Below are 13006 nucleotides of genomic sequence, written 5' to 3' on the forward strand. Positions count from 1 at the left end.
TCGTCACTTACATATAACACCCAGTGCATATACAGAAGCTTTTATATAAACATGTGTTTTCAGTTCTCTTGGGTATTCACCTAAGAGTATGACTGCTGGGTCACGTGGTAACTCTAGGAGAAACTGCTGTCAACTTTTGAGATGCTAGACGGTTTTCCAAGCAGCTGCATCCTTCTCTGTTCCCACCAGCAGCGTTTGAGGGTTCCACTCTACCCACTTCCTCACCATCACTTATGTCAAAAAATGTCTTTTTGATGATAGCCATCCTACTGGATAGGAAGTAACGTCTCCTTGTGGTTTTGATTTGCATTTTGCTGTCGGCCAATAACGTTGAGCATCTTTTCGTGTGCTTATTGGCCGTTTCTTTAAAGATGCCTATTCAGATCCTTTGCCCATTTTAGCCATTTTTAAGTGTGCAATTCTGTGGCATTTGAGTACATTCACATGGGTGTACACCTGTCACCACCATCCGTTTTCAGGGCTTTTTCATCTTTCCTACCCGAAACTCCATTCCCATTAAGCATTAATTCTCTACCGTCCCCACCCCAGCCCCTGGTAACCCCCATTCTATTTTTTCTCTCTATGAATTTGACTAACTTACTTCACTTAATATAATGTCTTCAAGACTTATCCATGTTGTAGCATCTGTCAAATTTTCCTTCTCTTTAAGGATAATTAATATTCCTTTGTATTTTATACCACATTTTGTTTACCCGTTCATCTGTTGATGGACACTTTGGTTGCTTCCGCAAATGGTTGTTGTGAATCATACTTCACAATCCCACCAGCAATGCATAGACGTTCGATACTTTTTCCCTACCTATCTGCCAACCCTGTTATTTTCTGTCGTTTCTTTTTTATTAGTAGCCACCTTAGTGAGCATGAAGCGGTATTTATTTATTTATTTTTTTTAATTTTTTAACGTTTATTCATTTTTGAGACAGAGAGAGACAGAGCATGAATGGGGGAGGGGCAGAGAGAGAGGGAGACTCAGAATCGGAAGCAGGCTCCAGGCTCTCAGTTGTCAGCACAGAGCCCGACGCGGGGCTCGAACTCACGGACCGCGAGATCGTGACCTGAGCCGAAGTCGGACGCCCAACCGACTGAGCCACCCAGGCGCCCCTGAAGTGGTATTTAATTGTAGTTTTGATTTCATTTCCCCGATGGTTAGCAACGTCAGCAGTGTCCGGTTGGCCATTTGTATGGCTTCTTTGGAGAAAGATCTTTTCAAGTCCTTGGCCCATTTGTACTCAGGTTGCTTGGTCTCTTTAATTGTTGTTGGGTTGTGGGAGTTCCTTACCCACTCTATATACGAGTTTCTTACTAGATGTGTATTTGCAGAAATGTTCTTTCATTCTGTGGGTTGTCTTTTCGCTTTATTGATTTTGTTCTCTGAAGCAAAACGTTTTTAATTTGATGAAGTTCAGTTTGTATATTTTCTCCTCGGTTGTTTGTGCTCTTGGTGTTCTATGTAGGAAACCATGGCATCATCCAAGATCACAAAGATTTCCTATGTTTTCTCTTCAGTGTTACGGTGTTAGCTCTTCCATTTAGGCCTTTGATTAACTTTGAGTGAATTATTGTGTAAAGGGTGAGGCGGGAGTCGAGCTTCACTCTTTTGCACGTGCCTGTTGAGTTGTTCCAGCACCGTTTCTTGAAAAGACTCTTCTTTTCCCATTGGGTGGTCTCGATCACCCTTGTTGAAAATCAGTTGACTGTCAACGTGGAGATTTATTTCTGGAATCTCATTCTTTCCTTTATGTCTTTTTATTAACTTATTATTTTCCATCTTTTTTGTCTCTCTACTACCTTTTGAATGATTTCTTCTGACTTATGTTTCAAGGATAAGTTATTTTTTAAAATTTTTTATTTTTTTAAATTTTTTTTTTTAACGTTTATTTATTTTTGGGACAGAGAGAGACAGAGCATGAACAGGGGAGGGGCAGAGGGAGAGGGAGACACAGAATCGGAAACAGGCTCCAGGCTCTGAGCCATCAGCCCAGAGCCTGACGCGGGGCTCGAACTCACGGACCGCGAGATCGTGACCTGGCTGAGGTCGGACGCTTAACCGACTGCGCCACCCAGGCGCCCCAAATTTTTTTAATGTTTTTATTTTATTTTTGAGAGAGAGAGACAGAGTGTGAGCGGGGGTGGGGCAGAGAGAGAGGGAGACACAGAATCCGAGCTGTCCGCAGAGAGCCCGACGTGGGGCTCGAACTCATGACCTGTGAGATCATGACCTGAGTCGAAGTCAAACACCGAGCCACCCGGGCGCCCCAAGGATAAGTTCTTTGTTCGATTGTGTCTGACATGCAGCCAAAAGCATCCACTACATTTTTGATTTATCATTGTGACTTTATTTCTAGAAGTCCTGCCTGGTTCTTCTGCAGTTCAGCTAAGCCCCTTTTTGTCGTTTTCTCTTCTTTGCGGATATTTTCAGACTTGTCTTTTCTTCCTTTAGATGTGGTAATTATCATTGTTTTATGATCTGTGCCTATTAATAACACTATCAGATGTGCCTTTAGGTCAGTTTCTGCTGGACACTGTGTATGTTGTTTCTCACTCGTGGTGCCTCGTCTCCTGAACACTTAGCCGTGTTTTAGTGTTGTGGTCATTGCCTTTGAAAGAATATTTGCATGGGATTTCCCGAAGCCTACGATGAAGATATTTTTTTCCCTCCAGACAAGATTTCCCTGTGTTCCTACCGGGTGTCGATAAATGTCGGCCTCAAGCCACTTTGAGCTAAATTCACGGCTTAAAGTATCTTAGACGTCAGTTTTTGTCAGGGTGACATTTCCCACTGAGTATTAGCGCTTGGGTATCTGGCACTCAGACAACTCTTCCCACGGTCCCTTGAGAATGAGGGGAGGGAGTACTGTTTATCCTCGGTCACTCTTATCCTGAGAGCTAAACCCCTCAGGGTCCCAGCTTTGTGTATTTACCTGCGGGTGTGATGGTGGTGGAGAGGAGAGGAGAGGCCTGTCGCCTTCTCTGCCTCATGTGCGCCCTGGGCTTTCCCTTTTGTCCCCCCCGTTCAAGGGCTTGACTATCAGCGCATCAGTTAAATTTCCTAATATTTTTTCCCACTGAGGCAAATGCCATTGACACACAAGTGTCTTGGGGCACGTGCTTCTCCAGGCAGGGCCATCGAGTACAGTTGTTCAGACCGTGTACTGCACACTGGCACCAAGTCTAAGGGAGGACGAGTCACCTACAGATACGTTTCGTGTGAAACATTTTTTAATTTTCCTCACGGCTGTGATCCCAAAGCTGAGGGCTTATCGTATTTATTATAATTATCTCAGAACCGATCACAGCTGAAGTGTCTCATTCCAATAAAATCAACACAGCGCGATAATTTTGCCGAAGGAGGGAAGCGAAGTGTCTCATTCCAACCGGGATTTTTCCTCCCCCCTACCTTAAACCTGACAGGCTTTTCCCAGGCACTGCTTCACCTCTGCAGGAGGCTCCCAGAGACCACAGTGCTCCCTCCGTCCTCCGCCATGAGTTTCTTGCCGAAAGCTCTCTTTTGCCTTCAGACTCAGCTCCCTCCTCTGCCTGCTTTCCTGTTCCCATGGCGCTCACCTGTCCCACGTTTTTGAGGCTCGCTGCAGGCCCGTTTACCGAGGTGCTACGGGAAGCCGCGGTGCCCCGGACGTGGCCTCCGCTGTCCCGTCCGGCCCGGGCCAAGTGGCAGCCCGCACAAGTGCGGGACGGGCCCGATGATGTTCTGAGACAAGGAGAGGGGAAGCGGCCTGCCGTGTACGGGGTCCCCCCGGGGCCAGGGCACGCAGAAGAAGGCAGACCCGAGTCCGACGTCCGTCCCCTGGACACCGACTGCCCAGCTGCCCGGGACAACTAGGACGCTGGGCCTTATGACACGGTGTTTGTAAAATAGCTTTGAGAAAGGAAGGTTTGTAGGGTGTGTCCAGAGAAGCATGCAAAGCAGATGGTTAATTTTGTTTTAAAGGAGACAGGAGCAGGGCACCTGGGTGGCTCCGTCAGTGAAGCCTCCGGCTCCTGGTTTCAGCTCAGGTCATGATCTCGTGGTTCGGGAGTTTGAGCCCCGGATCAAGGCTCTGTTCTCGCAGCGCAGAACCTGCTTGGGATTCTCTCCCTCTCTCTCTCTCTCTCTGCCCCTCCCCTCCTTGCGCCGTCTCGGTCTCTCTCTAAGAAAATAAACGTAAAACCAAAAAGAAGTCATTAAATGCGACAGGAGCGTAAGACAGGCAAAGGCACCAAAGTAAGCGTCGTCACCTCCTCCCGGGACGAGTACAGTGGGGGGGGGGTCGCTGCTCGCTGGGGACTCGCGGCCAGCAGGAAACCACAGCTGCGACCCGCGTCTGCCAGAGGCTGAGTGTGCTGAGGTTCAACCCCGTGGATCCGGGGGTAAGCCCGTGTTCGTGCCTGTCCCCACACAGGGAAGCTGTTTGTGCTGGAATCTGAGAACGGCTCGCGCGGCCTGGAGCTGGAGGTGGCCCGGCTTTCCTGCAGGAGCAGGGGTGCGCACCTGGTGTCTGCGGACGAGCTGCGGAGGGTGGTCCAGGACTGTGCCTTTGCGGTGTGCACCACGGGCTGGTTGGCGGATGGCACCCTGGGGTGAGTCAGGCACGCTGGGGAGAGCTCTCCTTCCCTCGCACCCCCGCTCCCCCGCCAGGGCTCCTGTGGGGGCTCGTCACCGTTTTGAGGTGCCAGGATGGGCCAAGGCCAGCGGGCAGTGGCTTCGGGCACATTCTTGTTTTCAGTTCTCAAATAAAAACACGTTTCTGGAGTTCTGTCACCGTATTCCCCCCTGACTTTGTTGTGCCGAGTTTCTTTCTAAGTCACGAAACTAGTACATGCTTGTGAAAAGTTCCAGTAATACAGACATGTGTAAAGTTCAAAGTGAGTTTCTTTCTTCTTCCCCACCTCAGAGGTAATGGCTGTTAACTGTTCCGTATATACCCTTGATCTCTTCTTTCCCTGTGGGGGTTCGTCTACATACCTGCGAATAGGAGGATGGGAACGAGTTCTTTCGTGTTACTCCCATGGAGAGCCGGGTCTGTGTCCTCTCCCTTTAAATCAGGCACAGCATAGAATGGCCTGGACCAATAGAATACAGCAAGAGTGCTACCATGTGACTCCTGAGGTTAGGTCGGAAAAATCCATGCCCAGATTCCTGGGACACTCACTTTTGACGTGTCATGTGAGACGTCTGCCTATCCTGAGAGGGCCATGCTGTGAGGAAGTCCAGGCCCCAGGGAGATGCCCCACAGAGGTGCCCTCACCGATAGCCCCAACTGGGGTCCCGGTCCATAGCCAGCATCGACCACCAGAGACGCCAGTGAAGGTGTCTCTCCGTGATTCTTGTCCCCCAGCTGTTGGGTTCTTGCCAGCTTCTGGGTCTTCCCAGCTCAGGCCCTAGACATCACAGATCGGAGGCAAGCCATTCCCCTCGGGCCCTCAGTTCCTGACCAAAGGAATCCTTGCGGAGAAATGATTCTTGTGGCCAGCCGGGAGAAAACTTCCCATTAGTTCTGGTCACTGCTTCTTTAGTCATACTCAGAAAAGGCAGGGGCCATTCCTGTCTCCTCCATGCCACAGGAATGTGAACGAGCGGAGCGGGCTCCAGCAACTACTTTGGTTGATAATAACCTTGAGGACGGGCTGGCAGATGGCCATAGACAACACACACAACCGGGCTGACTTACATTTGCAATTGGGCCACACCTGAAGCAGCAGTTGGACAAAGAAGACCGCTAAGGCTACCCCCAAAGCTTTTCAGTGAATCTGGAACCATGGCTCTCTCTGCCTTACATTTTACATCCGGGTTCTGGACAGACAAAGTAGGTCCTGTGCATGCATATTTCCACAGTGTAGTTAAGTGTGGATATTTTTCATAACGTTGTTGCTGTCATTACATCAGATAACCAGGGTGTTTAGGAATTCCAAAGAGCCAGTTTGAAGCCAGGCTTGGGTCTCCCAGGCTTTACAGATCAGGAGTGGGTCTTTGGAAAGGTCTGTCCTCTCTGGGTTTGCGGTATGGTGTTAGGACATATTAGTAGATCTCTACATTGCTTAGATGATATTTCTTTGTAGCAAACATACTTCCTTGATAGATTTACAACACGACGTATTAAAAATAAAACTATTTTGGGGCGCCTGGGTGGCGCAGTCGGTTAAGCGTCCGACTTCAGCCAGGTCACGATCTCGCGGTCCGGGAGTTCGAGCCCCGCGTCAGGCTCTGGGCTGATGGCTCAGAGCCTGGAGCCTGTTTCGGATTCTGTGTCTCCCTCTCTCTCTGCCCCTCCCCCGTTCATGCTCTGTCTCTCTCTGTCCCAAAAATAAATAAACGTTGAAAAAAAAAAATTTTTTTTTTAAAAAATAAAACTATTTTGATGTTCCTGGAACCAAGGAGTATCTGATCATCAATACATACATTTCAGCCACCCGCCCTCCACCCTGAAGGCCAGTTATTAAATGTATGGCGCGTCTTACAATTGATGGCATAATAAACGTACAGTTCATGTGATCTGTGTCTCCATGGATTTCAGTTGACTATACACATAAACCCAGAGGGAGATGGAGCCCTAAAGTGGTGAATCCAAAATTGGGGGCCACTCGCCTCCTGGAAGCCTTTGCGCATTGCATAAAGGCTGACTGAACAAAACCAAGCGGCAATTTACGTAGCTTCATAGGACTAGGACGGAGATTGGAGTTCCGGTTTTGTGTAGGCAGGTCCTGTGGAGTCGTTTGCTTTGGGCTGGGACATTCCAGGGCTGTACCCCAGGAGTAAGAGCAAACTGGAAGAAGTATGCAGGCCCTCACGGGAACTGCAGCGTGGCTTAAAATCTTCTGGAGCCATGAGTGTGGCTTGAGATGATACTGGAGCTCCAGTGTCCCATATAGCTAGTGGAACTGATTTTAAACATCCTCTCTAGAAGGATGACATTATCCCAGGCAATGTATTTCCACAAACAATTTTAGGAAAAATACGATTTGCCACACAATATAACATTAAAAAAATTTTTTGAGACAGAGAGAGACACAGATGTGAGCGGAGGAGGGGCAGAGAGAGAGGGAGACACAGAATCTGAAGCGGGCTCCAGGCTCTGAGCTGTCAGCACAGAGCCCGACACGGGGCTCGAACTCGTAAACCGTGAGATGGTGATCTGAGCCAAAGTCAGACACTTAACTGACTAAGCCACCCGGGCACCGTGCCACATAATATAACCTAACCAGTTACATAAGGAGACAAGGCAACCAGAAAAAAGATAGTGAATAGAAGCTCTAGATATTAGCATTGGTAGATGCAGACTTTAAAATAACTTTTCAAATGTTCAAAGATACAGAAGACACAAGGAGAATTTTGACAAAAGACTAAAACTATGACAGTAACCAAGTGGAAGCTCCAGAAGAGAAACATACAGTAACTAAAATTAAGAACATAGTGGGTAGACCTAATAGCTGATTTAAAAAAAAAAAAAAAAAAAAAAAAAAAAAAAACCAAAGAGAAAATCAGTGAACCGGAAGATATTTCAGGAAGTATCCAGAATAAAAAAAAAAAAAAAAAAAAAAAAAAGAAAAAAGGATGAAAAATACGGAAGAAAGGGTAAGAGGCAAAGAAATATGTAATTGGAATTTTGAAAGAAGGAACAAAAGCAATTATCTAAAACTTAAAAGACTTCTCTACAACTGAGGAAAAACATCCAGGCACAGATTCAAGAAACCCTTCAAAACATGAGTGGGACAAATAAATTCACAACTTGACACATCATGGTGAAACTGATAAGAATCTAATAATATGAAGGAAAAATATTAAAAGTAGTAATAAGAAGGGGTACCTTCCAAGGAGCGACAATAAATGGACAATGAAAGCCCCAAAACAGTTGAATGATACTTTCAAAGTGCTGAAAGAAAATTGTTGCCAACCTAGAATTTTATGCCCAGTGAACATATCTTCCAGGAATAAAAGTAAAATAAAGACATTTTCAGACAGACAAAAAGTGAAAAAATTCATTATGTCAGACCCGCACTAAAAGAAACCCTAGAGGCTAATATTCAGGCAAGAGGACAGTAGTTACGGGTGGAAGCCTGGAGATTCAAAAAAGGAATAGAAAGAGTAAACATAGGGGTAAATTGAAATTGTGTAATTATATAAAGCAAGAATAATAGTACTAAACACTAAGTGGCATATAAGTCAGGAAGTGTTTTAAGTATGTTAATATATAGTATTTTAATTTTTTATGTTTATTTTTAAGGGAGAGAGAGAGAGAGAGAGAAACAACATGAGCAGTGGAGTGGCAGAGAGAGAGGGAGGCACAGAATCCGAAGCAGGCTCCAGGCTCTGAGTTGTCAGCACAGAGGTGGACGTGGGGCTCAAATTCATGAACTGCGAGATCACGACCTGAGCCAACGTCAGACGTTTAACTAACTGAGCCACCCAGGTGCCCCAATACATAGTATTTTAAGTATTTTTAAGTTGTATTGTTGGAGAAGAGGGTGAAAGTAATATTAAGTCAAGGAGGAATACATAATCTCCAGTGTAACCACTAAGAGGATAGTAAAAGGACATATAACTTACAGACCCATACAGAAAAAGGGAATGCCAAAAAAAAAAAAAAAAAAAAAGAATTCAAACAACCAAAATAGGAGAAAGAAAAGAGAGGAAGAAAGAATGTGCAGAACGAATAGAAAGATGGCAGATTTCAATTCACAAATCACAGAGATCACAGTGATTAAATTAGATTAAAATAGATGGGGCGCTTCATTTAGAAAACAAAGATTAAAAAAAAAATTCTACTACTTGCTGTTTACCAAAGATACCCCTAAATATATCATGGGGCAAAGATAAATTATGGTTTGTTAAGTAGCATGTATGTAGAACTGAATGATATTAAAATGATAACATACTCGAACTTGTAAGATGCTACTAAAGCTGTACCCAGAGGAACACGTAAAGCATTTAAATGCTTGTGTTAGAGAAGAGGAAAGGCTAAAAGTTTATAAACTAAGTTACGATCCGTCTTAAGAAATCTGAAAAGGAACAGAAAAACCCCCTCCCAAAGAAAGGAACTGATAAAAAAAAAAGCAGCATTTTGTGAAATAAACAAAACAAAACAAAACCATACACTAGAAAAGATCAATGAGGTCCTTCCTCTGAAACTTAAAATTGGTAACTTCGGCCTCACTGAAGCATCACCTGTGTCTTCCTGACTGTAGACATGTGTTTGGGGAGAGTATTTCCCTACGGATGCTTTCAGCCAAAGATCATAAATCAGAAAAATGTCTGCTGATTCCGAACCGACAGCAGAAAAGAATTGTTCTTTCCCGTTCTTAGTCCCCCTGACACAGTCTTCTTTGTGTGTTTCAGGACAACCGTGTGCAGCAAGGGGAGGGGTGAGCAGCAAATCATGAGAGCCGTGGACGTGAAAATTGAAAGCAGCCCGGTTCCTGGTGGCAGGTCCAATGCCCTCTGTATGAAGGATGAAGGTCAGTGCCAGAACCCTTGTAAAGGTTCTGGAGGGTGTGCATGGTGGTTGCCATCCGAGGCTGCATTCTCCAGAAGCAGACCTTGCGACGAGAAAGGCTTCCAAAGAAAAGCCGGTGGGGTAGTGGGCAGAGAAAGGAAGTGGACCAAGCAGGGGTGCCACACTCAGCAAAGTCCACAGTGGCGGTGAGGTGACGGGTAACTTTGGCTCGGTCCTACAGGAGGTCTCAGGAGACAGTGAAGGTCACCAGTTTCCCTGATCAGAGGTGCAGTGGTTGGATGTCAGTCATTGGATAAGGGCTGCTTCAGGGAGATGTAAATCCCCAGGCTCTTCTGGTTTACGATGTGTGCTGGCAAAGGGTTCCAGTAGCCTGAGTGCCACCCTCCGGCAAAGATGCAAAAGTGCCCACCAGGAACCACCATGGAAATGATCAAGGCATCTAGGTGATGCGGGGCAGACCCCTGCAGCATCTGCTACAGTTGCTGATACAGCTTGTCCCTCGGTCTGTCTTCGCTGTGGACAGCACACTAAAGAGAAAAAAAAATCATTTTTTCCCCAAAAGGAAATTTACAGGATTTAAGAAACTGCTCCTAGGATGGATAATTCTGCTTCCCTCTGGTAAATCGGCTGAGCAGTGAGAAAACCACAGTGGAGTCTCCAGGATAGCATCTCATGTGCACTGAAATCAGTACACCTTCATTATCAGAAACACGTGCTGTTGAGAGGGGGGTGTACGTGCAAACGGGGCAAAAGACAGCTGCTTACTCGTCAGTGCTGGAAATCAGCATACTTGCTGCTTGGCTGCACATTGGCCTCATCTGGGAGGTTTTAAGAGGTACTGATTCCTGGGTACCAGCCCTAGACATTCAGATATAAATGTTCTGGGCATTCGGGTTCTTTAAAGCTCTTCAGTGATTTTAACACATCGTCCAGCTTGAGCGCTGCTTTCCTTTTTTTTTTTTTTTTTTTTTAATTTTTTTTTTAATCTTTATTTTTGAGAGAGAGAGAGAGAGAGAGAGAGAGAGAGCAGGGGAGGAACAGAGAGAGAGGGAGATGCAGAATCCAAAGCAGGCTCCGGGCTGAGCTGTCAGAACAGAGCCTGATGCGGGGCTCGGACCCACAAACCGTGAGAACCTGAGCCAAAGTCGGACACTTAACCAACTGAGCCACCCAGGCGCCCCGAGAGCTGCTTTCCTAATGCAGAGTGTCCCAAACCGCTCTGATGATGAGAAATACCAAATGGACCTGTTAGAAATACAAACCCTCAGGCTGCATTCTAGAGGCACCAATCCTAATCTCGGAGGAAGGGGTCAGAGGAGTTGGGAAGTCAGAGAGCCAGGGGAACCCCAAGGCCCTGGCTGGTGCCCGTTAGATGCTTATCTGTGACAGGTTCCTCTGCTCCTACGGGCTCTTCCTCCAGAAGGGTTTCTTCATTTGCTAATTGCTATGGAAGGGTGTGTTGGGAGAGTCTCCTAGTATCTGCCCAGTCGAGCTAGTGAATGATGTGGCCTTGCTCTGCAGGGCTTGGGGAGAACAATACCCATGGTTTTTCAAAATCACCTAAGTAAATTAGAATGACCCTTTGAATCCCAAACGCAGGCAACAGCTCAGATCCCTGAGAGAGACAGAACAGAGCCAGAAGAAAGAGAGCATGACTTTCTTCCTTTGGTGAATATGTGGGGCTTCTGAGTCTTTTCTTTCCCTGATAACAAGGGGTGTCAGTTAGCTTTCGCTACGTAACATAACACCCCACAATGTGGTGGCGTTAAACAACTATTTATTGAGTTCACCGCCTTTTTTGGACCAGCGGTTTGTGTTTTGCTGCTGGGCTCAGCTGGGCTCATTTAGGAGTCTACAGTCAGTGGCTGGTTAGGTGGCCTTGCTTCTGGGAGTTGGTGGCTGTTGGCTAGGGCACCAGGGGCCACTGAACCATTGTTCATCATCATCCAACAGGGTAGCCTGGGCTTCCCGCCTCACAGGCCTTCAGACAGGTTGCGTCTATGCAAGTGTAGTGCGTGAAGCCAGAGTTTGGAAACATCGATTCACATCCCGTAGGGCACCAAGCTCAAAGCCGTGATAGCAACTCCAGAATTACTGAGTTTTTGCCAAACCAACGCAATGTGCCTTCTGATATACCGCACTCAGAGGAGCACAACTTCAATTCAGGGGTATTCCTGCCAAAAAGGCATAGTTTGACTCTAATCATGAAGAAACATTAGCCAAACTCAAACTGAGAAACAGTCTACAAAATGCCTTTAAAAATGTCTCAGAGGAGCAAGGCAAAGCAACTGTTCTAGATTAAAATAGGCTAAAAAGACTTGACGACAAAATGCAAAATATAATTTGTGAGCCTGGGCCGTATCCTGGACCAGAAGGAAATAGCTATAATTGATAACATCTGAATATGGATTAGGAATTAGATAATCGTTTAGTAACTCTACTGCAGTTGTGTAAGAGAATATCCCTGTTCTTGAAATGTGTACCAAGGTTTGAGGGATGAAGAGACATCATATCTACAACATACTCTCAAGTGGTTCAGGAAAGAATTACAGATACAGATATACATACATATATAGATATATATACACAAACATACATATGTTTGTCTCTGTATAAATAGATATCTATATTTATCATGTATCTATTTATCTATCTAGAGAGGGGGAAATGATAAAGCAAATGGATGAAATGAAAACACCTTGGTAAATCCAGATAAATGGGTTTTTCGGGTTTTGTTTTTTTAAATGTTTATTTCGAGAGAGAGCAAGTGAGACCAGGGGAGGGACAGAGACAGAGAGAGGAAGAGAGAATCCCAAGCAGGCTCTGTGCTTTCGGCACCGAGCACAACACGGGTCTCGATCTCACCAGCCGTAAGATCATGACCTGAGCCCAAGTGAAGAGTCGCATGTGGATGCTTAACCGACTGAGCCATCCGTGCCGTGCCCCCGTGGATAAACAGCTTTGTGGAAATCCTGATTCTTAAAATTTTTCTGGAACGTTAAACTATGTAAAAATAAAAAATTTCCGACAACAAAAAAATGGTCTACGAAGTTCTCCAAAAAACAACAGCAATAACAACAACAGGAAAAACAAAAAACACTCTGAATCATGGGAACCAACATGGGAAGCCAATTCGTGATGGCTGTCAGCCTATGTGAAGGGTGGTGTCATTTTAGTAGAGGGAGAACTGTGTGTGGCTCTTTAGTGCTCCAGAGTCCTGCCTCCCAGAACACTTTGCCTGAGCCTGGCCTGGCCTCCCCTCACCTCCAGGTCGAGAGGGATAGCCTCACGTGGGGGAGACTGGAGTCTTGGTCCTACAGGCCTGATTTATGAGGAGGCTTCTGGTGGGCCATGAAGGGGACTGAGGAATGCATGCTGAGGGGGTGTTAGGGATGGAGGGCTGCTCTCTCTTGAATATTCTAGAAAAGGAGGATGGATTCTGCCAGAGTCACTCAGAGAGAGCGCCGTCCCTGTTCAGAGCCTCCTTTCATCCTTTTGAGCCTTGAAACCGCTCCCATGCAGCCCTCGCCCTACTC

General features: G+C 46.1%; 1 protein-coding gene across 1 annotated transcript in view; it reads left to right on the plus strand.

Moving 5' to 3' along the window:
• The first annotated feature begins 4207 nt into the window (after positions 1-4207).
• Positions 4208-13006, plus strand: part of SUSD5 (sushi domain containing 5) — a 42712-nt gene continuing 33913 nt past the window's right edge. Inside the window, exons 1-3 of the mRNA XM_032594802.1 lie at positions 4208-4277; positions 4422-4599; positions 9353-9471. Of these exons, the coding sequence (XP_032450693.1) occupies positions 4208-4277; positions 4422-4599; positions 9353-9471 (367 nt within the window). The remainder of the gene's footprint in view (positions 4278-4421; positions 4600-9352; positions 9472-13006) is intronic.

This window comes from Lynx canadensis, chromosome C2 (genome assembly GCF_007474595.2).
Source record: "Lynx canadensis isolate LIC74 chromosome C2, mLynCan4.pri.v2, whole genome shotgun sequence".
In the NCBI taxonomy this organism is placed as follows: domain Eukaryota; kingdom Metazoa; phylum Chordata; class Mammalia; order Carnivora; family Felidae; genus Lynx; species Lynx canadensis.